Here is a 27,975-nt window from a genome sequence, read left to right as displayed (position 1 = left end):
TTCCTTAGGTTGTTTAAGCGTCCGGGACCTGGCAGGACAGTGTGAGAGGGACCTGCCAGCAGCAAGTGCTAACACAACACAGACTGAGGGGCAGCTTGTTTGCTTTGTCAAGCCCCTGCATGGTGTGTAGTCAGGAAGCGTTTGTGAAAACTCTGGATTAAGCAAACTTAAGAGGCCGAGGAGCATGTTGGCAATGACACAGTGAAGTCATCAATCTGTCCTGAAGTGAAAATCTTGTGGATTTACGCAGCCTTGAATTCCAATGTCCTTAGCTCAAGTGCCTGCGTCCACGACAACAAGCTTCTCAGAGGAGCAGGATGTGGGGACACTCCTGCTCTGGGTCTGGCTCTCTGACTGGACTCTCCTGCTCTGGGTCTGGCTCTCTGACTGGACTCTCCTGCTCTGGGTCTGGCTCTCTGACTGGACTCTCCTGCTCTGGGTCTGGCTCTCTGACTGGACTCTCCTGCTCTGGGTCTGGCTCTCTGACTGGACTCTCCTGCTCTGGGTCTGGCTCTCTGACTGGACTCTCCTGCTCTGGGTCTGGCTCTCTGACTGGACTCTCCTGCTCTGGGTCTGGCTCTCTGACTGCACACTCCTCAGGAGTGAGCACAAGCAGGGAAGGTATGAGCGCCATGGCTAACACGGCGTTTAGGACCAAAACATAACTGTTGGAAAATTTTGATTACAAACACATTACTCTCATAGTAATTCTCTCTAGAAGGTCCATGTGTCAGAGTAAGTTGGATCCTGATTTGCTCACCCCAAATCAAACTTTAGCCCTTATTGGTCCTTGTAGGGTGCATAGGTATTTCATCAATGTTCTAATACCATTAATAACTGCCTGTGTCATGCTTGCGCCCTTCAGTAAACAAGACAAGGGGAAGAGAACCTGGAACCACCCAGACTGCATACCTGCGTGCTGACGTTTCCACACACCTGTGGAGCGCTCCAGCCAGGGCCCCAGCCCCAGCCAGGGCCCCATCCAGGGCCCCAGCCCCATCCAGGGCCCCAGCCCCATCCAGGGCCCCAGCCCCATCCAGTGCCCCATCCAGGGCCCCAGCCCCAGCCTGTTTCAAACCTTCTCCTGAACCTCCTCACCCCACTGTAGTGGTTCCTCATCGCCATCACAACCACCACAAGCTCAGGGAGCCATGAAACTCACTGACACACCATAAATACATCACCCCAGTCAGCACACTGTCACGTAGAGACTTCAGTGAAAGAAAACGGAGTCAGGTCTAACGGATCTGAAAAAAATCTAAGGCGTACCGTGTTTAAACAATGCGTTTTACATAAGAAATTATTTTTGTATCCTCAATATTATATTTCTATCATCAACAAAATATAGATAACGGAGGATATAATCTAATGATTATACTTTAGAATTCAAGTGTATCTTCTGTAACATTTTTTACATTTTATTCAAATGGACACAGGACTTTAGAGTTTAACGTACGGCAGACTGTGCAGTCTTGTGTAACTATAACGATCACTAGCCCACCATCTGGTAAATGTTTGCTGCTGTTGCATCTCTCTGCCGGTCCTGACACAAGGGACACTGGTGACTGTACCAGACTCTCTCACCCAAAGTAAGCAGAAGATGGCTAGATGGTTGGGATGTTGGCGGTAGAATTAATCTATGCAAAGGCGGTAGACAGAGTGGGCCTTTGTTTTAGTCGAGCAAAAGACCACCAAAGTTGATTACTTAGGTCTTTCCCTAGTCTCAATATTTTGGGCCAAAACTGGAAAACACACACATTAGGCTGTCGAAAATACATTTTGGCCTGAGAGTAAGAGAGTAATTTAGGCCAGGGGAAAAAAACTGAACTGTCTGATTTATTTAGAATTTGGCCTAACTCATACAAAATGCGTTGCTCAAAAGCTGTGTGGAGAAATGAGCCAAATAAACACTCATATATTAATCTCACTGAAAAGGTGAAACTAGCACGCCAAAGGGGAATGGGAACAAACATTTTAAGGGCTTTTGTTTGAAAATCCATCAGTGCGGTTCACTGTACTGTAATTAAAGCTTGAGAAGGAGAGGTGAGCCTGTTTCAGAGGCAACGATGGATGATGCTGTCTGAAGAGCTTGTAGAACTTTGGACATTTAAGAGAACAGAGATAAGTGCTGGATCTCTGTCAGAGAATTCAGAACGCAGCAGCCCGTCTGGTCTACAATCTACCCAGACGCTCCCACGTTACCCCGCTCCTCATCTCCCTCCACTGGCTACCCATAACGGCCCGCATCAGATTCAAGACCCTGGTACTGACTTTCCGAGCAGTGAACGGGACTGCGCCCGACTACATCAAGTCTCTCCTGCAGCCTTACACCCCCACCCGCCACCTACGGTCTTCTTCAGACAACCGCCTGGTGGTCCCACCTCTCAAGACCGCCCGGTCCCAGCACAAGCTCTTCTCCTGCCTGGCACCCCAGTGGTGGAATCAACTCCCCACCTCCATCAGAGACACGGACTGTCTCCACCTTCAAGAGAAGGCTCAAGACGCACTTGTTCCGGGAGTACAATGGTACTTAGGAATGGTTTGCTGAACCCAACGCTAGTTTCCTCAAGGTTCACAATGACTCTTGCTTAGACTGTTGCTCTTGTTGGTTAGTGGTAGCTGATTTAAACTGTTGTATTCTTTTTTTAGTTAATCCTATTTTTATTGCTTTCCTACAGGTACACCTGCACTTAGAGATTAATGTTGTGTAATTTTAACTTGTTTAACTACATGCTCTTATGGTTTCTTCCCTTTAGCACTATTTTTTGGTTGTTCACAATATGTACTTCTTGTTTTTGACTACCCGCAATGCTGTGGGGCTATCTTGTTGTTATTATCAGTGACCTATGCACTTTGTGAAGCTCTCTCTTGGAAGTCGCTTTGGATAAAAGCGTCTGCTAAATGAATAAATGTAATGTAAATGTAAACTTGTCTACTAGACAGCATTGGAATACATTCAAATGTTTCAGATATTTATGCCTTCCACAACGTGCGTGGAGTGAAAGGGTTCAACTACGTGTCTTTTGCAAACGTCTTAAGAGTAATAGAGTTATAGTAGAATGATAAAATAATGTTAAATCCCATCCAGTTATCCATTCCAGTCCAGTCCTGTAGAGAATGAAAGGGATGGCTGTGTGCATGGTTGGAGTACAGTAAACTTGGACACACAGCATCAATCACCTTTATTGTAGGCTGAATTTGTGCCTTTGCAATCGGAAGCAAGCCTCAGGTGCCAATCAGGCCGACAGGAAGCCAGCAGGGATGAGGTCACTCCATCATGTGACATCATGGGTTCACGCGGGAACTGCGTTCCAGCGGCAGGGAGCAATTTCCACATATCAAAGGTTGAGGGCCTTCTGGAATAACGGGGAAAAGCTGCAGCTTATTTTCTTCCTCTCCAGAAATATCAATCACTTTGAGAGGAGGTTTAACCTTTGACCTGTGATGTCATGCTGGCAGGAGGTGACGTGCTTCTGACCCTCATTAAGAGCTGGGATTTATTAGCAATATGAAGATTTTAATCAAGTGTGCGGGCTCTAATGTTATTTAGCATGTCTGTTTGACATCTGTTGCAGCAAGTGTTAAAAGACAACTATAACTGTAACTGTTTCTTGTTCATTGGGCATTGACAGCAGGCGAGGTATGAATTGAGGAGCTCTACAAGGACAACCTTGTCATCTGAAGGTACTGACAATACCTGGTGCGTGTTGAGACTGAGGCAGCACATGTTGAGCATGTTTGAACCAAAGCAAATTGGTTAAATGTGTTGGTTGGGGCCATTTCCAGCCAGATTCTAATTGGAGGTAAACAACCAATTACACGTGAATAAGCAGAGAAGCTGCAAAACTCTAGCAGATGTTGTCTCCTCCATCTCCACAACTGGTATCGCTTTCTCTGGCTGGCCTAGACTAAGCCAACAGGCATCGCTTTATTGTGTTTCATCAAAAGTAGCCTGGGTTGAATACAGGGAAGCAGAACAATTGATTGTCGTATTATTTGACATCCAAGGGGGTCAGGAATGTTTACATAAAAAGTTGGACAGGCCTGAAAGAGTTGCTTGAGTCATTGTGCCTCTCATGTCACCTCAGGCCATAGGAATGGATGATCTCAGTGCTGACACCCATCTGAACCAGGCAGTGATTGTTGATGCTTGAAGCCTGTTGGCACTTCAAGAAGAAGACTGGCGCGTGATAACATGTAACACAAGAAAAGTGGTCAGACAAATGAAACATGAACAGAACACACTCAGAGCTCAGTCACAGTAATTGAACTCACAAAAACAAACAGCTCATATCCAGACTGTGATCAAACAGCACAGCTATGACACATGCCTTGAAGCTCTGTTGCTCAGCCAACCCTAACAAAAGACCTCCAGGAGGCAAGATGGAAGCAATAGTGACTCGCACAGCTTTTCTCATAGATTTTTAGGAGCTGTGAGGATGAGAACAGGTGGGTGTGTTGTAGGGACGGGTTGTGGTAACAATCTAGCCTTGGACAGGTGGTCGCCTCCCCTCTGACAACTGTTCTGGGGGTTTGGAGAAAGGGGGAAGGGAGAGAGAGATTAAGAGAGAGAGAGAGGTTGTCTCATGGGGTAAAAATAGACAGTGTGTCATAAAGAGAGGGTTTGGATGCTGAGGCTGTTTTCACTGATGTCGCCCTGCCAGTTGTCTCCTTCATCCTGTCTGTGACAAAACAGCTGAATGTTTAGAGTTGATAGTTTTGCATCTACATCCTGATTAAGTTGCATTCTTTGTTATCGACAGAATGTATTAACTCTTTAAATGGTGTTATAGCAATCAAGCATCAAATGCTTGGGGTTATCCAGCATGAACTGTATCCCTGATTAGGTGCCGTGAGACTTTGATAAAGTCCTGCTGTCTTTCCCTCATCCTCTGAGAAAAACAGACTTTGGTTTCAGTCATAAGATTATGGCGAGGCCTATCCTCCTCCATGAGAGGAGCTCTGTTCGTTTGAATTTCCCCCAAATTAAAGGAAATTGTACGGTCGATTCATCTTGCTATATAATCAGATCATGTTAGCCGACTTCATCTTGGATTGCTTCATCTTGTTGTCCAAATTTAATTAGAGGAAGTCGGATCACAACATGGAGCACACAGAGAATATCTGTACTGTAACATTTAACTAGTTCAGCTGAAGCCATCCATCTGGTTCTGCAGCAGGTTTCAGTCCCTAACCAGCCATGACAGCAGAAGACTATAAAAGTCAGCAGATTGTAACATGAGGATGCAACATCCACTGGAACATTCTGGTCTGTTCTGGAGTTTGTGCTTGCAGGCTTTGCTCTCATTTGGGCCTGCATGATGGGAACGCAATAGAAAGAGTAAACAGACAGAAAACACACAGACCATGTCAGCGTTTCTCTTGTGTCTCTGGTTCTTGAATAATATAATATACACACCAGGCTTGAGTACAGGGAACAGAAACAGGCATCACTCAATGTATTTATGTGTGTTGTTTTCTCTGTTTTTAGAGTCTGGATACACAGAGGCCATACATGCAGCTCCTGCTTGATTTTCTTTAATGAATGTGTGTTCTCATGCAGTGGATTTATTGTTTAACGTGGCAAAAACACTCAACATTTTTATGCTTGTTGAAAAAGGGAAAGGTTAACCAGAGTTACCAATTCCCAGACGGAGGCTATATTTTTCTCCACCACAGAGCATTGCATAGCTCTTCCATCACTGGGTTTGTCCAAGCATCCAGAACAACTGTTGGTTTTGCAGTTGTTATTGACTCGCATAGTAATGCTGCAGTTGGACATCTCCTGTTCACTGAGTCAGGCATCGGAGCACACCCACACCATATGTGCTGGTTGTAAACCGTGTACAAACCCACCAACAAGCACATGTGTCCACGCGTGTCTTCGCAGGGTCAGATGGATGAGGTGGCGTGTGCATATGCTGACAGGTGGTGAATGCCTGATGGTGCATACCAGTCTGCAGAAGGACGGGGCCAGCCAATGATGGCCGACAACTGCTGATGTGCTTCAAACTAAAAACATTTCTTCTGTGCTCCTAATGATGTTGAAAATCCTAAACTTGCATTGGTATTTTGCTGTAACACTCAGCAGCTCCATGCTGAGTACTGCTGGCATATTAGAAGCACCAGTCATAATGAAGAGCGGATAACACTGGTCTGATAGACAGTCCGATGGCAATGTTCTCGGTTTTGCAGATATAATGGGCCTTATTTAAGTTTTGTCTTTACATCATAAATGTTTACGTCTAACGACTACAAACACTTAAACACTCTTGCTGACCATCTGATAAATGTTGTAGAACCTAATCAGAGAAGAAACACAAATCTAACATTATGATCATCATGTCCATGGTCTAACAAGTTGATAACGTTGTACATTCCGGGAACTGTTACAGCCTGCTTTTCAGTGAGGTGCTTCATTTTATGATGTTTAATTGAAGTTGAATAAAGTTGAGTGGAACATGCCTGCATTGCTGGGTGTTTTCGGAGGGGCAGCCATGGGGCAGCTGTCGTCTTCAGGCTAAACACAATCTGACCATTGTGCCTGCTGCAGCTGGCAGGGGATGGTATTTCTCCACACAGTGAATCAGTCAAAGTGGACCTGACCTGAATAGCAACGCAGGCAGATCCAAGGACAGCTGTCTCTCTGCCACCAGCTGCTGCTCTCAGGACCCCGGCTAATGACTAATCAACCTGCTTCTAACCACGCCCTCCTGGCACGGAGTCAGAACTTCTGCATGTCAGGAATTTAATTAATCCTCTAAATAACATTTCTGTTGAACTTAAGCAGTGTTTTTGATAACAATAGAACTGAAACCCCCATAAGTGGGTGAGCTGAGAGTGGAAGCTTTCACAGGTTTCCGGTGTTGTACCGAAATCGGTGACCAATCGAAAACTGACCAGGGATCGCTGTTCTAACCGATTTTAGCGTCTTCCTACCGCTAGCATTGTTTGTGCCTCGGCGCAAGTTACTTAGATATCCTCGTACATTCTGAGGCAGATATAACACAATGGAAACCACATGTAGCCAACTGTAAGCAGTTCTCCTGTTGTATGTATGTAGCTTACTGTGTAGAATACTAGAGCTACTTTTTTTTTTTATAACCCTGAATGATACACAGGTGTGACAACCATAAATTGAAACATGCTGCCCTCTTGTGGTCCGTCTACAAAGGACTTCCCTCGTGACCACGAGCTAAGTTGTAATAAAAACTGTTTTATCATGAATCATTCCTTTCTTAAATAAGTTGGTGTCATAAACACGTGTACGATTGATACAGTTAGGAAAGCTGTATTCGTGTTTATTACTATCTGTATGAGAAAACATATGAGCATGTTCGTTATTTTTTGGTTCGACTGAACGTGGACATTCATAAACTAATTATTCACCGTAAACAATACGTCACCAGGCCCGCAAAGGGAGTGGATCGCACCGTCTCGCTCGAAAGCTACGCCTCGCTCCAAGGTAACCCCGGCTATACTTTTATTAGCACATACATGCACTTGTGCATTTTGATCAGGTATGTTTTAATAGCTTTCTTGTGTTGGTTGTCATCTACGGACGGTTGCTAGCTGGATAACCAGCTACATGTAGTAAGTTGTTTGGCAGCCCGCTGACATAACTGGCATATTCGTTTAGGGTACTGTCGTGCACGCCGGTCCGTTGGGAGACTACCCAGATGTATCTTATCTACTGCACTTCACCTTGAGGTTATGATATCGATATTTGCGTGTGCTTCCAAAACAGATGAGAACATCTACCGATGTCTTTGTTTTCATCGTTACCCACGTTTAAGTTATGGTTTGTTGATTTACTAGCATAGCTAGCGCACCCTGGTCATGTGAGTGGATTTTGTTCGAGACCCATAACAAAGTAACCTTTTCTCGCTTATAGCTAGCTAATGTTAGCAAACTGTCTCTCACTCTAGCTACACGCTAATCTATGTTATTAAGAAAACAACTGACAAGCTGTGGTGGAATTTTCTATGATTGAATGTCTGAAGTCAGAAGAATTTGTCTTTATCTGTTTATTCTTGAAATCAAGGAGGAGCAGTTCCAAAACAGTATCATAAATGATGTCTGCAGTAGAAGGGCTCTCTAAAGGTGTCATGATCTGAACACTCTTTTATACAGTAATTCCAGACAGTTACATCATTAGTTCAATAGTTCATGTCTATCAAAAGAGGAATCATCAATAACAGAAAGTATAAAAGGGAAATAGGTTGCAGAACTGGATACAGATGCTCAATATTAAAAAACAGAGCTTGAGACGACAGAAGCAGAACTTGTCAGCAAAAACACCCCTGGAGTATGGGCAAAACAACCAGGGTCAAACAGTCAAATTGTTAGACGTTTGTCAGCAAACGGAAACTTAAGCAATACTGTCTTAGGCTAAAAGGTTATGCCATTTTTACAGAAGTTAAAACCTCAGCAATAATTGTTCTAGGCCAAAGAATATTATAGACATCTTAAAGAATAGTAATTTTCTATTACAATTCCCCCCTTTTGATCAAACCCTTGATCAACATAAAAATTATATAAAACAAAGAAAATACAGCTACATGGAATACATCAAATGTGTTACCCTTATTACAGTTGAAAACACTTCATCATTAACCAGTAGAATAAGCAAAAGCTGGTTTTGCGAGACATAGACGTCTCTGAGTGTTTGAGCAAGCAGAAAAATATACAGAACAATTTTTTACCATCTACCCGGAAGGGCAGAGAAGACACAAAGGTGTCCAACAAAAATGGAAATAAAAGGACAGTCACCTATTATAATCATATTCCAAATAAAAGTTGGTCGTGATAAACTGATGAGAGCACGTACTCTAGCCTGATAATGTACTACCCAAATTGTAGGAGACAAGGGAAAATCTGAGCTATCAGGAGACAAAGAAATGTAAGTGTCATCAGAGGATACAGTATGTAATGTAATATCAACATTTTCATACGGGCCAAAATGCAAATATCGCAATTCAGAAGGGCAAAATGTCCAAGCACCAATAGGCAAACGTTCCAACAAATCAGAATGTGACACAATCATGATCAAAAACAAATTAGACTATGACCGAGGCATCATCAGAGTTGGAATCAGAACCAAAATCAAAATCAGATGGACTTGCCCAGGGCCTCCAAAGGTCAGTCGGCAGAGGAGCATGAGTGGGGTTGCGGTCTGTAGCCACAAGATTGAGGAACTGGGTGTTAACAGATCTGTCAATGGCCTTAACAATCATCAGCCAGACTCAGCCATCCATCTGATATACTGTACGATGAGTGAGATACCACCAGTGGAGATAGGATCAGAGTGAGGATCAAGGCCAGCCCCATCATGGTACCTAATCTGGAACGGTTGCAGGATGTTCTCATGGTGGTCGGCGGTCCCACGTTGTCCCTTGGAGGTTGCTTGGTGACAACAGATGTGGATGTATTCTCTGGAACGTGTATGTGCATTATGTATTTCGCCGGTGCAGTTCAGAGCAGCGTTCTTCGTACACTCTAGAACTGTGATGAGTCAGCGCAGCCCTGCCGTGTAAGTGTGTGGCAGGTGTGTGGTTACTCGGGAGGCTCAGGAACCTTTCTGCAGTGATTGGCGTGGATCCAGGTCGCTCTTTCAGCCGTCTTTACAGCAGTGTGTGTAGTTAGCAGGATCTGGAACGGTCCTAACCACCTCTTCGATCTCCAGTTCTTCCTGCGCAGATCTTTCACCACGATCCAATCACCTGGCTTAAGGTTGTGTAGAGTACCTTCAGCTGGCTGGGGCAATGCGTCTTTTACCTGTGTAGAAATCTGAGAGAGCACAACCGACATGTTTTTACAATACTGTAACATTGCATCCTCACAGAGAGAGGTGGAAGGAAAAGGCCTTCTCTCTGCATTCACCCCCAGTGTAGGAGGTCGCCCAAAAAGGATCTCAAACGGACTGAGATTAGTTCTGGTTCTCTTTCTCATTCTCATGTAGGTCAGTGCAATGGGCAGTGCTTTGGTCCATGAGAGACCAGTGTCCTCCAGCATTTGGCCAGCTTCATCTTTAAGGTCCCATTCTCCCGCTCGACTGCTTCCCCACTGGCCGGATGGTATGCACAATGACGCCTCATGTCAATACCTAGATATTTTCCGACCTGATCAAGAGCAGAGTTGACAAAATGTGCACCATTGTCGCTACTGACTTTTGCTGGTATACCCCATCTAGGAACAATCTCAGTTAGTAGTGCTTTTGTAACAACATGGCTGGTGGCATGTTTTGCAGGGAAAGCTTCAATCCATTTTGACCATAAGTCTACCATAACCAAACAGTACACTTTTCCCTCAGATGGTGTTAACTCAATAAAATCCATCATGAGGTGTTCAAATGGATGTGATGGGGGTGGATGTGCGGCCTGTGTAGTGGGTATGCCTCGTCCTACATTGTGGTTTGCACATATCATACATGACTGACAAAATCTCTGTGCATATGCTGTAAATCCCTTTGTAAACCACTGTTGTGTTAGCATACTTATCATCCCCGCTTTTGACGCATGGTCCCACCCATGTGTCAATTTTGCAAAATGGGGAAAGAAATGTTTGGGAAGGCAGGGTTTTCCACACACACTGCGCCACACTCCTTCTGTTAGGGTGCAGGCAGATGACTTCCACAGGGCTTTCTCCTGGGGGGTGGCGAATGACTGAAGAGCTGCGAGAGAAGAGGGAACCTCAGAGTTCGAGGCTTGTTCAGAAAAGAGGAAGGAAGTGGTTGAAGCTTGAGCAGCAGCCTTAGCAGCTTTGTCAGCTCTGTCATTCCCTAAAGACACAGGGTCACATGAATGGGTGTGGGCTTGACATTTACACACAGCAATTTTAGATGGAAGGAGAATTGCATCCAACAGGGCAGCGACTTTAGTGTGGTGAGAGATGGGTTTACCCGAGGAGGTGAGGAACTTTCTGTGTTTCCATAGGGCACCAAAATCGTGAACGACACCAAAGGCATACCGGGAATCGGTATAGATGGTAACAGATTTACCTGCAGCCAGACGACAGGCCTCATTTAGGGCTACCAACTCAGCCGCCTGGGCTGAGAGGTGGCTGGGAAGAGAGCCTGAAACAAGAGTGTCATGTGCAGAACAAACAGCATATCCAACTTTGTTAACACTCGTAGAGGGGTCGCGAGAGGCGGACCCATCCACAAACAAAATGAAGTCGGGGTTGGATAATGGTGTTTCCTGGAGATCAGGTCTGGGAGTGCAGGCCTCCTGGAGGGTTAGCACACAGTCATGGGGTTCACCATCCACAATTGTGGGTAAAAGGGTAGCAGGGTTAAGAACATTACAACGCTTGATGGTGATGTTAGGCATATTCAACAATGAGGCATTGTAACGTAACCAACTAGCGGCGGACAGATGAGAAGTTTTCTGTTCGAGCAAAATTAATGAAACAGCATGTGGGACAAGAAGGGTTAGAGGTGAATACCCGACGATGTCTCTTGATGCCATGACTGCTTTCTCTGCAGCAGCCACAGCTCTCAGACAAAGCGGAAGTCCAGCTGCAACTGGGTCAAGTTTAGCAGAGAAGTAAGCAACCGGACGTTGCCCGCCCCCATGCTCCTGCAGGAGAACAGAAGTCATGCACCCATTTTTCTCATCCACAGCTTGAATGAAAGGCCTAGTTGGATCTGGAAGACCTAGAGTGGGTGAAGACTGTAGGGTTAGTTTCAGTTCACAAAAACTGTCATATGCTTCCGGTGTCCATGTAACTTTATCATTTGAGGAGAGGCTCTGCCCATGAATCAGTGCACTGAGTGGGGCCTCTAGGATTGCATAATTTTGAATGAACTGTCGACAGTAAGAACAAATTCCAAGAAATGACATGACTTGCTTTTTTGTAATTGGCTTTGGGATGTTTTGAATTGCTGCTATTCTCTTGGGAGAGAGAGATTTGCCCTCAGCTGTGATCACATGTCCCAAAAATGTTACAGACTCTTTAACAAACTGCAGTTTTGACAAACTGGCTTTGTGGCCTTCTGAAGCCAAATGTTTAAGCAAGGTGATGGTGTCTTTTCTGCACTGGTCAGCAGTTGGCGAGCAGGTCATGAGGTCATCGACGTAGGTCAGCAAAACTGTTCCTGGAGAGAGTTCAAGTGTCTCAAGGCTGGTCTTTATGGCCTCGTTGTAGATTGTAGGACTTTCACAGTAGCCCTGACATAACCTGGTGAAAGTGTAAGCCTTGCCGTCAAAGTTGAATGCAAACCAATACTGGCTGTCCTTATGAACAGGAACACTGAAAAAGGCATTGGCCAAGTCAACAACAGAAAAGAATCTTGCTGTGGGTGGGACTTGTGATAGAATGGTGTAAGGATTAGGCACGTGTGGAGCACGTGGCTGCACGGCAGCATTGACAGCTTGCAAGTCCTGAACAAAGCGCCACTCAACAGGAAGGCCCACGTCACGAATCTTTTTAACAGGAAATAAAGGGGATCTGACAGGAGATGACTCACAAGGCACAATAACTCCAGCATTGAGCAGAGACTCAAAAACAGGTCTGATACCGGCAAGAGCTTCAGGTTTAAGTGGGTATTGTTTTCGACAGGGCCGGAAATCAGACTTTGGAGTGATAACCACTGGCTCACAGTTCTTGATCAAACCAACATCATACTTGCCAGTGGCCTACAAAGTTTTAGGAACCGAGTCAAGTGCTGGGTCAGGTGATAAATCAGACTGTGTCATTGTCAGAACAGGCAAGTGAACAGACTCCTTTACTATTTGTACGTGACGGACCACAGGCACATCAGCAAGGAAAGACTTCTTGAAAAAATTCATAGTAAGTGAATAAGAAACGTTGGGGTCTGTTGTACTGACCCAGTCAGAGACCTTCAAGCATTCAGCCAGAAACGGGCCCAAATCTCGCCAAGACATGTCGGAACTCTTGACCAAAGAGACATGAGAAGTAGAATCACAAACATCAAAGAAACTCTGTTGATCTTGTTTTAACAATACTTCAGCAACACAACAAAAATCCATATAATACAAATTAACAATCTGCAAACTCTCTGATTTTACAGCCTGAAACCAGCCGGTTTCATAAACTGTATCTGCTCCAATACTAATATAAGAAGTACAATGCAAATCATCCGGCATCATAAAATCAACATGAACAGAGGAGACAAGTGACCTGGCTATCTCTAACAGTCTCCCCCCCTCTGGAGGGTCTGTTACTTTCCACTGATAGGCATACAGCAGATCTGTCTGACTTGAGAGTGCCATAGTACAAAAAACCTCTGATAATTCAGTAACCTTGATGCCCTCTGGTGTAGACAACAAACAAATACCCAAACGACACATCAAATCCCTACCCATCAGATTAATAGGACATAGATTTGATAACAAAAAGGAATGCTCCAAGGGGTCTCCGTTTGGAATGTTGCAGGGTAAGGGTACAGTAAGATTTTCTTTAACAACCTGACCTGAGGCGCCCATTGAATAAACAAAACGACCACTAAGCTTGGGCGAACTGGGGAACTCTGTACTTTTAATGACTGAATTTGTAGCACCTGAATCTACTAAAAATGTAATGGAGCGTCCTGCTATCATCATAGTAAACTGAGGAAAACTCTTGTATGCTTCAGATGAATAAGACAAGTAAGTGGGTTGGGGTTCAAATTTTTCTGATAAAATTGAAATACATCTGGATACTAGCTGTCCCTCAGCATTGGTAGCAAGCATTTCTTCATTGCAGCAGGCAAGCAAATCGTTATCGCAAATGGACTGTGTAGCAAGCAATTCTTCCTTGCAATGTGCAGGCGTGTGCAAGGTACCTTTTTCATGCTGCGTTGAGGCCAGTGGTCTGCGCTCAGCTCCCGTCTCCTGCCCTCTTAGTCAATCGGATGAATGAAAGCTGTTCTTCCGGTGGGAAAACTCATTCTTCTCCCCCCTCTTATTAGGACAGTCCCTTGCCCAGTGTCCTTTTTCCCCACACTTGAAACAGGCATCAGGGTCTTTGTGGAAATGCCGACCCTTGTTGTCTCCTTTACCGCGCCCTTGTTCTCCCTTCCTGCCCTTCTTGTTGAAGCCGCCTTTGCCTCCATGTTGCTGGGATGCAGTTTGAAGAAGAGTCAGTGTGGCTTGATGAAGTTCCTTCTCAGCTTTAATGGTCCTCTGTTGTTTCTTGGCCATCAGCTGAGCTTGGTTATGTCAGCTGTGTCGTCGTAGTTCATCCGAGCGGGCTTCCTCATAACAGACACAGGAGAGTTTGACGGCAGCAGCGATCTCTGGTAACAGTCCATTCAGAAAAGCAGAACAGAGATGGGTTTCCCAGGGTGTCATCTGGTCGGTGTTGTTGGGTCGAGCAATGCCGCTGTGGGTGGTGAAAACTTCTGTGAGGCGGTGCAGGTAGTCGTCTGTACCTTCATCAGGTCTCTGTTTACATGCTGCTATTGCTGACATGTTCAGTCGAGTTGGAAAAGCTGTCTTTATGACAGTAGCGATGTCAGTGACTTTTCTCGCATACTGTGGATTGTCCGCATGTCCATATTCAATGTGAGCACACCTGATGTCATCACCCACAAGGATGTTGGAGATCTTTGCAAAGTCTGTTGCCTTCATTTTTGTCCCTAACAGGCGCCTGAGTTCAGTTAAAGTGGGTCTGAACTCCCTACAGAACACAATCAATGCCTCAGCAAAGGCTTCTCCCGAGGTAGTAATGTCTGGGAGGTGTGAACTAGCTTCCCTAACGTCTGACACAGTCCACGGGCGAAAAACCATGGGCCGGCCGTCATGTCCCGCGACCTCCACCATGGGGTAGTTCTGTACTGGAAAGGCACTTAGTTCATCGTCTGAGTCCGGAGGCAGTGGTGTGTTTTCTGCGCGGCGGTTGACAGGCGTGGTGGAGTCGGCTGCCTGGACAGAAGTTGACTTCCCCTGTCCATACATCTGGCCCGATCGGGTGCGGTTAGTTGGAGAAGAGAGTTCCTCTTTCTGTGGCTGAAGAAGGGCCTCTCTCAGCGGTGGGGGTTGTCGTTGGCTTTGTGTGTGGTCTGGTCGTGGAGCTGAAGGAGGGCAGGAGGGCAGGAAATCCAGGTCCGAGCGCAGCCTCGTGGCACTCAACTGTGGGTACAAAGCAGAAGACATGTGCGAGTGCGTGTGCGCCGGCATGTATGGTGGACATTTCCCTATCTCTTCATCCTGACATTTTTCTGGTTCACTTTTCAATACCTTCTGAAGTCTGGATCTCTCCCTACGGTCAGACTCTTTGTTCCACAACTCAAAACATTTCTTGTGTTTTTCAACCATTTCTAAATCTTTCATATTCACTTTCTTTTTCCCTCTTAAATCACTTTCTTGTTCCATCAATTTCTCTCTTAACTGACTCAGCTGGTTTGTACTAAAGGATCCGTTTACAGGAAAACCAAACTTTTCTGACCAAACATGCAAACAGTCCAGGCTCTCTTCACCATATCTCTTCCTCATCTGGTCCACTATAGGACCCTCAACAGGTCCAACCTGTTTACTTTTCTTTCCCATCCTTACTTTGATGGGCAGTGCACTGATTTTCAATACAGACGTCTCTGTAAGGTCTGGTTCGTTCTTTCCACAACAAGAATAAAGGAATTCTTCCCCGGGAAGAGTCTGGTTCGAATTTTTTCCACAACCAGTAAAGGAAGTGAGGAAAACGCCTATGGTGTCAAGCCTGACCGGTCTGTACCAAATTCCAAATTTAAAAAGTTATGAATATTTCTCACCGTTTAACTTTTGATGATTTTGAAGATGTCATAACAGGTCAAAATTCCAGCGGAGACAATCGGGGGCGCAACGGCCGGTCCTCCCCTCTCTTTGAAAATGTTGAGGTTTTGGAGGCCAAACACCTTTGTTTGGGATGATCAGTCCCCGTCCGCGTCGCTCCCGACGATCACTCGCGGAATCCTGTTCGTGACGCCAAGTTTGTGGTGGAATTTTCTATGATTGAATGTCTGAAGTCAGAAGAATTTGTCTTTATCTGTTTATTCTTGAAATCAAGGAGGAGCAGTTCCAAAACAGTATCATAAATGATGTCTGCAGTAGAAGGGCTCTCTAAAGGTGTCATGATCTGAACACTCTTTTATACAGTAATTCCAGACAGTTACATCATTAGTTCAATAGTTCATGTCTATCAAAAGAGGAATCATCAATAACAGAAAGTATAAAAGGGAAATAGGTTGCAGAACTGGATACAGATGCTCAATATTAAAAAACAGAGCTTGAGACGACAGAAGCAGAACTTGTCAGCAAAAACACCCCTGGAGTATGGGCAAAACAACCAGGGTCAAACAGTCAAATTGTTAGACGTTTGTCAGCAAACGGAAACTTAAGCAATACTGTCTTAGGCTAAAAGGTTATGCCATTTTTACAGAAGTTAAAACCTCAGCAATAATTGTTCTAGGCCAAAGAATATTATAGACATCTTAAAGAATAGTAATTTTCTATTACAAAGCCCTCCAGAAAGTGAATAAAAGTTTACAAGGTAGCTATCGAACATTTAGTTGTCAACGTTTATTTTTAGTTGTCTGACATAATACAATTCAACATTGGCCACTAGTTAGCTTGCTATCTACTGTACTACTAGCTACTAGCTAGCCTATCTGCCTTCCATAGCTACCAGCGCTAGCAAATGAGCCAGCCAGCTTGTCAGCAAGTAGCAGGGCTAGCTAGCAAGATATACAATACGGTTCTCTTCAGAGATGTTTTGATGCTCAGCTTTGTGCTTTAAATAGAGAGGTCTGCATAAATAGTCCTTGGAGAGTTTATTTTTAAGAGCAAACAAAAGGTCAGATGTTTTTGGCACAGTTGGTATAATAGAGGTTAGCTAGTCTGCATGTGTCAGATAGCCAGTTAGCCAAGTTGTCGTAGGCTAGCTAGCATTAGCTGAACTGTCAGGACCTTACAGTTTTAACATGATAGCTTGAAACTTTCAAATGTGTAGATCATTCAGTCAATGTATTTGAATTTTACGGTTTATTTAATGTCATAGATAACAATGTTTGTTTGTGGCCTCCACGACAGTGTAGGCTACCATTATGTCATTATCAATCTACTTATATAGCTATATGTTTTGAATGTGCAGACTGTGTTTGCATGATTGATTGGTCCTTATCTGCTCTATAGAGAAGGAAGGTGTCTGTTAATTCGAGAGACTAAAGTTAGCTGTCGTCGACATTGCTCGAGTATGTAACATTGTCCAGACAGGCGTCAGTGTGCTTCTGATACCAAGAGGTATTGAGTTTCTGACGGTCACTTCTTTCTCTTTTTGGCAGTCTTTATCTCTTTCACCCAGTATGACACGTCTATTATGCTCCCGTCCTCTAGCGCTTCCACTCACTTACTCCGGCCGTCGTCTGTGCTCTTCCACCACTCGGCTAGGTTAAAAGAAAATACTTGTGTTGCTTGGATTTATGAAAACCTTTTAGCTGTTTATGGCAGGTCTCTGATCCTCTTAATTTGCAGTCTTCGTTGTGTGGTAAATTGCATTTTTCTCCTAATCCTAACACTGGGTGTTTCTGTTTGACAATTTAATTGTTGCGTTATTTTGTGAACATTTTAAAATTGAAATGATTCTTTTAATGAAGAAATTAAAAGGACATGCTTTGCTCAGCCAAGCAGTTGCCTTTTCAAGGAAGGATGCTGTCTAACCAAATGGTCAAGGCTTGCATGTTTTCATGTGTTCCTATTTTAAGCAGTGTTCCATCACAGGGGAGGGAACAAGGATACGGTTGAACAGGAAGCCGTAGAGGGCTGGAGGTGTAGCCTAAGCATAGATGCCTCCTAAAATACCCTTCCTGCTCAGATAATGCAGGGGTTTGAGTGCCTGTCAACAACAGCAGAGCATAGTTGATGCAAGCCTTGCAGGACTAACAGTTCCCTCACTGCATATCTCTCAGATGACCTTGTGAGCTCTCTGCTAACCCTGCTCCCCTGCTCTCTCCCCTCCTCCCCCCTGGCGTGGCAGGTCTCTCAGTAGTGCCTCCCTGGCGTCTGGGCAGATGGGACAGTGATGCTCTGAGGCAGCAGGGAGGTGCTGGAGTGTGGGATGTTGCGCTGGACGGTGCACCTGGAAGGAGGCCCGCGGAGAGTCAACCATGCAGCCGTGGCCGTGGGCCACAAGGTGTACTCCTTCGGGGGCTACTGTTCTGGGGAGGACTACGAGACGCTACGTCAGATCGACGTCCATGTCTTCAACACCGGTGAGCAGGGCACGGGTGGCGACAGGTGATGGGAGATGCAGGCTGAGTCTGTGGGTTAGATGGCAGGTGGAGGCTGTGTGTTCTGCATGTCTGATGTTGTTTACATGGGGAAAAGGATCAGTGGAGAAATGCAGGAAATGACTGTTTAACCTCCACCACATTTGAGGCTTACTATAACATCCCCATGTTCCTGTGACCATCTGTTGCTGGCATACGGTGCCAAGCAGGTGCTTCTGAGCCCAGATGTCAGGGCCTAGTCTTGTCCTCAGAGTGACAAGTGCTGTCTGGTTTAGAACACTAACCTGATTTTCTCCTCAGAATGAAAGGCAAACTGGCTTTGTCTCCAAATGTTAACCATTTTTTTTCTTCTCACAACCTTTAACAACTCCACACCAGTGTCATGGTGTCTGTTTTTCTGCGTATCCTATGAAAGACCTGCTGTTGCTGTCTGATTAGATGCCGACCCTGTGATTGTGATGTAAATGTTATTGTGCGTTTCTGCTGCTCTCCTGATGATGTCAGCGCTGTAGTGTGGCATGCATGGACTGTGATGTGTGTGGACATTGATGGTTTCTCTTTTTCCTCCACTTTGATGTTCAAGCAGGCTGCAGTACTGCTAGTAAAGTTGTTAATGAGATCTTTGGTCATAGACTGTGAGGTCATGATCCTTCATCTCAAAGCAAACTTAAAAAAATATTTTTTTGTTTATCATTAATTTGGATTTTCCATTACTCAAATAATGTGTTCACCCATAACAATTCCAACATCAGTGGTTTTGCATGTGGAAGAACTCAAGGTAACAGCTGAACTTTGTCCTCGCTTGCCTGTTAACTTGAGGAGGCAAGTCACAACAGCTATCAGAAAGGCCATTGACATTTGGATAGATGTTTTAGGGCTAAATGTCTGAAATGTGATTCATTTGTAATCATTTATGTAACGATTAATAATCATGTTCACATATTCCTGTGCCCAATTAGTTTGTAAAACTATATAACAAATATCCCTCCCTCCCCTCCCCTCCCCTCCCCAGTGTCTCTCCGCTGGATGAAGCTCCCCCCGGTGAGGACCCTAGGGCGTGAGCATGTCAGGGAGGTTCCCTACATGCGCTACGGCCACACAGCCGTGCTACTGGAGGACACCATCTATATCTGGGGCGGCAGGAACGACACAGAGGGAGCCTGCAACGTGCTGTACGCCTTCGACGTCAGTGAGTAACCTGCCACCTGGCGTCCAACTCACTTCCTGTTTGCCTTAACGTTGGCTTGCTGTTGCTACTGAAGCAAGCCCTCTGCATCGCTAGCTGCAACATGCACCAAGGACCAAACCACACAACCAGCTGTCCCACCTGCTGGGGCTTTGGTGAACTCAAATCCAAACGGAAACAGTGATGACTGATCAGTTACTTCTCTACACACACTCTCTCTATCTCTCTCCATTATAGAAATAGAGATAAAAAAAAAGAAGATATTTCTTTCTAGCTACCTCTATATTTCTATATATCTATTTATTTCTCTCTCCAAATATATATATATATATATATATATACATACATACATACCTGTCTATAGCTACCTATATACATACATACCTGTCTATAGCTACCTATATATCTCATATAGATATATATATATATATAGAAATAGATCTAGATCTATACCTCTCCAGAGTGATTACCAACAGCACATTAGATGTAGTCTTGGTGTGTCTGCCACTGCTATGGGATGATGCTCTGTGTGTGTGTGTCTCATCAGACAGCCACAAGTGGTTCACTCCCAAGATCTCGGGGACGGTGCCAGGGGCCCGTGATGGCCACTCTGCCTGCGTCCTGGGCAAGGCCATGTTCATCTTCGGGGGCTACGAGCAGCTGGTGAGTCCTGGCTGAGCTGTGTTCCCCTGCAGACAGCCGCGGCCCTCCCTGCCCTGGTCTGATCACCTCTCCTCTATCCTCCAGGCTGACTGCTTCTCCAACGACATCCACAAGCTGGACACCACCACCATGGGCTGGTCTCTCATCAACGCCAGGGTGAGTTGGGGCAGGTTCCCCTACTTGATGCAACACCCAACCTGACGTGTTTCTGCTGTGGGGCTGTGGGGTGCTCTCTTGCTGCTTTAAACGTTTCAGCGCAGGGTGCTAGGTGTCCAAGCAAGATTGAGGGGTCGTGCAAGTCGTTGGGGTTCATTATCGTCTGATGTAAAGTAGTGTACAGGGGTCTTATTGACTGGATTTAGAGAGTGGCTCTTTCCCCGTCCCCTAAAGCGGTTGTCTGGACCACAGCCAAGGACTAAGAGCCTGGCAGGGGATTAGACCCCAGCCTGGAGCTCTGCTGTACCTCTGCAGCTCAACATGCCTGTCTGCTAGTCAGGTTACCTGGAGGTGAATACTGCTGGTCATGTGAAGCCAGTCCACTCAGGGCTGTGTCTCCAGCCAGTATACTCAGGGCTGTGTCTCCAGCACCAGTCCACTCAGGGCTGTGTCTCCAGCACCAGTCCACTTAGGGCTGTGTCTCCAGCCAGTATACTCAGGGCTGTGTCTCCAGCACCAGTCCACTCAAGGCTGTGTCTCCAGCACCAGTCCACTCAGGGCTGTGTCTCCAGCACCAGTCCACTCAAGGCTGTGTCTCCAGCACCAGTCCACTCAAGGCTGTGTCTCTAGCCAGTATACTCAGGGCTGTGTCTCCAGCAGCAGTCCACTCAGGGCTGTGTCTCCAGCACCAGTCCACTCAAGGCTGTGTCTCCAGCACCAGTCCACTCAGGGCTGTGTCTCCAGCACCAGTCCACTCAAGGCTGTGTCTCCAGCACCAGTCCACTCAAGGCTGTGTCTCTAGCCAGTATACTCAGGGCTGTGTCTCCAGCACCAGTCCACTCAGGGCTGTGTCTCCAGCACCAGTCCACTCAGGGCTGTGTCTCCAGAACCAGTCCACTCAGGGCTGTGTCTCCAGCACCAGTATTCGGTTTGTCACAGATGGCTTGCAGAATCAGTCCTCCACAGTTCCACTTCTCAACTCCTGACATTGTCATCAACATGTAGATTACTGTAGGATTGGCTGTTAGGGTTCATCTGCACATGTGACTTAATGTGTTGTTGTTTGGTCCTGCTAAAGGTTCTATCCCTCTGTGTGCTAAACATGCATCTGCAGAGGTCGTCAATACTGGGTTCCTGGTCAAACGTGGCTGAAGTTAGGATTTTGGACAATTTGCAGTTTTAATTTCTGCCTGAGCAGTGATCCACATTAAGGCCTGTCCGATTGCATTACGAAGATTTAACTTGTCCGAACAAGTAAAACAATTAAAATGAAAGTGTCTTAGAATCAACTTTTTGAAATATTTTTCTTCAACCTTTTAAAACCTTTTAGAAAATATTTTTTCAACCTTTCGAAACTTTTAGAAACTTGTTCAAGTTTTTCATCCTGTCAAAACTTGATGTGTGTGAGTATATATATCTATCTATATATCTATATATCTATACAGTACATATATATACCTTTCAAACTTCTTTTTTTAAAAACCTTTTTTACTGGAACTTTTTAAAAACCCTAATACATTTTTTTTTCAAAAAATGTCAACCCTTGCTGAGTACGGGAGCGATACATCGTCATGGTTACACTAACTGACTTTCATCTCTCTGCAGTCCGGTTATAAAACACATTCATGTTGACTCGGCCAGTCCAGGAACCCCTACACTAATCCTGTTATTTGTTTCTCAAACAAAGTTCAAGGGTTGGACTCAAACAAGCTGTTTAGTTTGAGTTCCGGATCTGTGCTCAGTGTTTTTAGAAACCTTGAAGTTTCAGTCTTCCAGCTGTATGCTGTGGGTTAGACCTGTGTGTACCTCCCATGCCCACTAGATGGCGCTGTTTACCTGCAGGTCTCATGAGGTGAGAACAAGGTTTCTGCCAGCTATCTTGCTCCTGCACCTGCTCACACTGCCAGGCTTATGGCTTTTATTCATCTGCAGGATCTCAGAAAGGTGGGATTATACCTTGGCTCCAGCTGAGCAGTGTACAGATCAGGGTTAGGATATTGAGCTGGGCTGTGGATGAGGGGGAAGTTACTGTAGCCCTCTGGAGGAACGTGTTGACTGATGTGTGTGTGGTGTGTGTGTGTTCCCTCAGGGAACCCCAGCCCGATGGAGAGACTTCCACTCTGCCACCATCATCGGGACTAAAATGTTTGTATTTGGAGGCCGAGCGGACCGCTTCGGCCCTTTCCACTCCAACAACGAGATCTACTGCAACAAGATCAAGGTGTTCGACACAGAGACCAGCTGCTGGCTGAACACGCCCTCTGCACAACTACTGCCTGAGGGGAGACGCAGTCACTCAGCCTGTGAGACACACAGCACACACACAGCACACACACAGCACACACCACAGACACAGCACACACACAGCACACACACAGCACACACACAGCACACACACAGCACACACACAGCACACACACAGCACACACACAGCACACACACAGCACACACACAGCACACACACAGGACACAGCACACACACAGCACACACACAGCACACACACAGCACACACACAGCACACACACAGCACACACACAGCACACACACAGCACACACACAGCACACACACAGCACACACACAGGACACAGCACACACACAGCACACACACAGCACACACACAGCACACACACAGCACACACACAGCACACACACAGGACACACACAGGACACAGCACACACACAGCACACACACACACACACACAAGGCATGAATACACTTTATTACTATTTCATGCTCATTTAAACATTTTCTGAAAGAGTTTGGCAGCGAGCTCTTATTTAATCTTTTTGTACCTTTAAACTTTCATTGAGGTCTAATTGGAGTTCAGCGTTGCGAAGCACCTTTAATTACAAACAGTTTGAAATAAAAGCTGTTTCTTTTCAAGGAGGCTGTGATAGGTTCATAAACAGGACAACCGTCTGCACTCATTTCCCAGCTTTCTTACTAGCTCGTGCCTCATGATTGGTTGAGACTAGCTTGTGCCTCATGATTGGTTAAGACTAGCTTGTGCCTCATGATTGGTTAAGGCTAGCTTGTGCCTCATGATTGGTTAAGGCTAGCTTGTGCCAAGCCGTCTACAGTACTGGCACCCGGATCAAATGTTCAACAGTGGCTCAACATGGTCATTTCTTTTGTATTTCATTTTATGTTAGGATGCATACAGTAGGCAACAGGCAAGCAGTCGTAATGCCTACTTCCAACGATTTCTGAAAATGTATTTTGTTTCATTTGAATTGCTATATAGAAATTTTCAGTAGTTCAGAATGTTTTTTTGTCAGGTAGTAAATAGTAACCCATTCTCTTTTCTGTGTCTGACTGACCCCCCCCCCCCTCCCTCCTAGTCTCGTGTGATGGGGAGCTCTATATATTTGGAGGCTACAATGCCCGTCTGGACCGCCACTTCAACGACCTCTGGAAGTTTAACCCAGGTGAGGAACCTCCCCTTCCACCAGCCCATCGTAGCACCTGCCCTGCTCACCTACACCAGCCCATCACAGACAGCACTCAGCGCAGCTGTCTCCTGATTGGTTGACATGTCTGTCTGTTTGATGCACTGTACTCTGTGCACCTTCTGTGGAGGGAGCGCAGCTCAGCACAGGTTCATCTTGACCCAGTTCCTCCCAGCTCTCCAGGAGAGAGGGACACATAGACCGGTCCCTCACAGCTGAGCAGAGCTGATCACCTCCCTCCCTGTCTGTCTGCTCTGAGGAGCAGAGCTGATCACCTCCCTGTCTGTCTGCTCTGAGGAGCAGAGCTGATCACCTCCCTGTCTGTCTGCTCTGAGGAGCAGAGCTGATCACCTCCCTGTCTGTCTGCTCTGAGGAGCAGAGCTGATCACCTCCCTGTCTGTCTGCTCTGAGGAGCAGAGCTGATCACATCCCTCCCTGCCTGTCTGCTCTGAGGAGCAGAGCTGATCACCTCCCTGTCTGTCTGCTCTGAGGAGCAGAGCTGATCACCTCCCTCCCTGTCTGCTCTGAGGAGCAGAGCTGATCACCTCCCTCCCTGTCTGTCTGCTCTGAGGAGCAGAGCTGATCACCTCCCTGTCTGTCTGTCTGCTCTGAGGAGCAGAGCTGATCACCTCCCTCCCTCCCTGAGGAGCAGAGCTGATCACCTCCCTGTCTGTCTGTCTGCTCTGAGGAGCAGAGCTGATCTCCTCCCTCCCTGTCTGCCTGCTCTGAGGAGCAGAGCTGATCACCTCCCTCCCTGAGGAGCAGAGCTGATCACCTCCCTCCCTGAGGAGTAGAGCTAATCACCTCCCTGTCTGTCTGCTCTGAGGAGCAGAGCTGATCACCTCCCTCCCTGTCTGCTCTGAGGAGCAGAGCTGATCACCTCCCTCCCTGTCTGCTCTGAGGAGCAGAGCTGATCACCTCCCTCCCTGTCTGCTCTGAGGAGCAGAGCTGATCACCTTCCTCCCTGCCTGTCTGCTCTGAGGAGCAGAGCTGATCACCTCCCTGTCTGTCTGCTCTGAGGAGCAGAGCTGATCACCTCCCTGTCTGTCTGCTCTGAGGAGCAGAGCTGATCACCTCCCTGTCTGTCTGCTCTGAGGAGCAGAGCTGATCACCTCCCTGTCTGTCTGCTCTGAGGAGCAGAGCTGATCACCTCCCTGTCTGTCTGCTCTGAGGAGCAGAGCTGATCACCTCCCTGTCTGTCTGTCTGCTCTGAGGAGCAGAGCTGATCACCTCCCTCCCTCCCTGAGGAGCAGAGCTGATCACCTCCCTCCCTCCCTGAGGAGCAGAGCTGATCACCTCCCTGTCTGTCTGTCTGCTCTGAGGAGCAGAGCTGATCACCTCCCTCCCTGAGGAGCAGAGCTGATCACCTCCCTCCCTGAGGAGCAGAGCTAATCACCTCCCTGTCTGTCTGCTCTGAGGAGCAGAGCTGATCACCTCCCTGTCTGTCTGCTCTGAGGAGCAGAGCTGATCACCTCCCTCCCTGTCTGCTCTGAGGAGCAGAGCTGATCACCTTCCTCCCTGCCTGTCTGCTCTGAGGAGCCGAGCTGATCACCTCCCTGTCTGTCTGCTCTGAGGAGCAGAGCTGATCACCTCCCGGTCTGTCTGCTCTGAGGAGCAGAGCTGATCACCTCCCTGTCTGTCTGCTCTGAGGAGCAGAGCTGATCACCTCCCTGTCTGTCTGCTCTGAGGAGCAGAGCTTGCATCATGCCTGCAGTACAAATGCTGTCCACCAGAGGGCCGTGCAGGCGTCTCCACGGCAATGCCCTTGCAGGGACTAGAGGGCCTGTTGCTATGGAGATGTGATGACGCTGTGGTCAGTGTGCGAGGAACTTGGAGGTCCATCCTTATATGGAGGGATGGAGAGAACACCCACTCACGTACACAGGGAAGAGGACGGAGGAGACGTCTGCTGTTTTCTAACTTTTGAGTTGAAAACTCCTCTTTTTGTCTTGTGGCATACAGCTCCCCTCCCTGGTGTGTGTACTAAATATAGAGAGGGGCTGAATGGATGCCTGATTGTGAGTGGAGCAGGTTTATGGAACAGAATAACCTAGCTAGGTATTTCCTAACGCAGCAACAAAGCCTTCCACCTCAACCTGCAGAAGCAGGTTAGTGTACATGGGGGGGGGGACAGGCTGGCCTTCAGAGTGCTCTGTCCCATGGTGAAGAAACACACTTCCTACTGATCCTTAGTCCACGACTGAATATTGATGTGTGTGTGTGCAGAGGCGTTCTCCTGGAGGAAAGTGGAGCCCCGTGGGAAAGGCCCGTGTCCCAGGAGGAGACAGTGCTGTTGCATGGTGGGAGATCGCATCATCCTGTTTGGAGGAACCAGGTGAGCTTCATGTTCTACACGTAGCAGAGCCTCAGAACAGGACAAGAGTCCTGTCAGTGTTCTGGAGGAACGTCTGAACCAGCAGGTCTGGTTAACCCAACCAGCCCATTCAGGTGTGGTTAACTGAACCAGCCCATTCAGGTGTGGTTAACTGCCTGAAGCCCATAGAGGCCCAGGGCTGAAGACAAGCGTATCCTCTTGGTTATCAACACGTCAGCTCAGCAGTGACCAGATAGATGAGAGGTATGACTGGCTGGGGGGGGGAGGGGGGGGCTGGCTGGTGTATGACTGGCTGGGGGGGGGGGAGGGGGAGGGGGGGGGCTGGCTGGTGTATGACTGGCTGGGGGGGGGGGGGGGCTGTGAGAGGGGGGCGGTGTTTGACTGGCTGTGGGGGGGGGGGCTGGCTGGCTGGCTGGCTGGCTGGCCAGGGGACGGTCTCTGATAGACCAGTAGCTGGTGTAAGGAGGTAGCTAATCCAGAGTGTCTCTGCAGGCCTGTTATCAGCAGCAGCCTGTTATCAGCTGGGCCCCTCTGAGCAGCCTCATACTGGGAGAGGGAAGCCAGGGAGGCTGGGGAGAACACTCACATCGCGTCTCTGTAAGGGCCAGCCCCTGCCCCCACCAGCACCCCGGCCCCCCTCCAGCCCCCCCAGCACCCCAGCCCCCCCGGCACCCCCCCTGCCCCCCCCAGCACCCCGCAGCCCCCCGGCGCCCCCCCTGCCCCCCCCCCCCCCCCCAGCCCCCCAGTCACGCCTGATAGGCTAGTAGTTTAGCTTCCGCACAATGAGCATATATTATACACAACACTGCTGTTCCTGGACACTTTTTTAAGATTAAAAGTTATTTTGTTTGTTTTGAAATGCGACTAATTAAGTTTGCTCATGGACCCATTTATTTTTGTGTGCAAGTTTTAGTTTCTTAAATGAACTAATTTAGCTCACGAGAGGTGTGAAGTGCTGATTGTTGTGCTGGTAATGAGTTTAGGAGAGAGGGATTTGTTTGCAGAAGTGGAGAGCAGAACAGTGTGCTTATTAATGAGCCTGGTGTGCTGGACTGGACTGGGCTGGACTGGGTCTCCAGGGATCAGAGCAGGAGTTGCTGCCTTCCTGGGGGGAGCTCTGTGTCAGGCCAGCTTGTGTCAGCCCAGCCTGTGACAGGGTGTCAGCCAGTCATGATGACCTGTAGGGGCATTTCCACACACACACACACACACACACATATATATCTCTTTTCACCCAAATAAAAGTATCCCCCGGACAAATCCTCAAAATCGAATAAAAGTACCCCCTGGAATAAAAGTACCCCCGGAAAATTGCCATATCAACACGTAAACTGTGTCCATATGCTATCAAAATGTGTTCCTATCAGTGTAGGTGCGCATCTTTTACTGTCAATCAGGACTAGAAATGGACAGCAAATATACCATTGCTAGGATAAAACCTCAACACTTGTCATTTGGAAATACATAATCATTATCACAATGTAAAAAAAGAGACTGTTTGGTTACAAATATAGTTCTGGTACTTTTCCTAAAAAACTTACAGTCGATATGACTGAAACATAACGTAGAAAATCTCAAAAAAGAGGTTGTCTGGTTACAAATATATAGTAGTACTTTTCCTCAAAAACTTACAGTCAACATGACTGCAACAGAACATGAAAACCACAAGCAAACAAAGCATTGCTAGGAAAATACTTCAACACTTGTCATTTGGACATACAGAGTTATTACAAAGTAAAAAAGAGGCTGTCTAGTTACAAACATACATGGACTAGTACTATCACTTTTCCTTAAACAGCTTACAGTCAACATGACAACCACTACCAAATAAAGCATTGCATGAAAATACTTCAATGCCTGTAGCTTGGAAATACATAGTTACAAAGCTGTCAAATAGCAAACATGCCATGACTACTGGTATACCTCAACAAACTTATAGTAGACACGACTGCCGCGCAGCACAATTGCAGGTGCTGTGATA

At 46.7% G+C, this 27,975-nt stretch overlaps 2 protein-coding genes across 2 annotated transcripts in view; one reads left to right on the top strand and one right to left on the bottom strand.

Moving 5' to 3' along the window:
* The first annotated feature begins 7,254 nt into the window (after positions 1–7,254).
* The window catches only part of klhdc3 (kelch domain containing 3), a 35,517-nt gene continuing 14,796 nt past the window's right edge, over positions 7,255–27,975 (top strand). Inside the window, exons 1-8 of the mRNA XM_047028651.1 lie at positions 7,255–7,465; positions 17,950–18,184; positions 19,215–19,391; positions 19,936–20,051; positions 20,136–20,207; positions 22,297–22,510; positions 23,552–23,638; positions 25,886–25,994. Of these exons, the coding sequence (XP_046884607.1) occupies positions 18,031–18,184; positions 19,215–19,391; positions 19,936–20,051; positions 20,136–20,207; positions 22,297–22,510; positions 23,552–23,638; positions 25,886–25,994 (929 nt within the window). The 5' untranslated portion in view covers positions 7,255–7,465; positions 17,950–18,030. The remainder of the gene's footprint in view (positions 7,466–17,949; positions 18,185–19,214; positions 19,392–19,935; positions 20,052–20,135; positions 20,208–22,296; positions 22,511–23,551; positions 23,639–25,885; positions 25,995–27,975) is intronic.
* Positions 9,261–14,144, bottom strand: LOC124473793 (protein NYNRIN-like). The gene is made up of 3 exons (XM_047029469.1): positions 13,926–14,144; positions 9,883–12,638; positions 9,261–9,789 (listed from the first exon to the last, which is right to left on the bottom strand). The coding sequence occupies exons 1-2, from the start codon at positions 14,142–14,144 to the stop codon at positions 9,963–9,965; spliced, it is 2,895 nt and encodes a 964-aa protein (XP_046885425.1). The 3' UTR covers positions 9,261–9,789; positions 9,883–9,962.

This window comes from Hypomesus transpacificus, chromosome 11 (genome assembly GCF_021917145.1).
Source record: "Hypomesus transpacificus isolate Combined female chromosome 11, fHypTra1, whole genome shotgun sequence".
In the NCBI taxonomy this organism is placed as follows: domain Eukaryota; kingdom Metazoa; phylum Chordata; class Actinopteri; order Osmeriformes; family Osmeridae; genus Hypomesus; species Hypomesus transpacificus.
This window is presented reverse-complemented; position numbering and strand designations above follow the sequence as displayed.

Excerpts from the sequence above, each read along its gene's own strand:
- LOC124473793 (XM_047029469.1), bottom strand. The coding sequence starts at position 14,144 with ATGGCCAAGAAACAACAGAGGACCATTAAAGCTGAGAAGGAACTTCAT. Across the intron at positions 12,639-13,925 it reads GTGGGGAAAAAGGACACTGG|GCCACTGGCAAGTATGATGT; the intron begins GCAAGGGACTGT and ends AAAACTTTGTAG.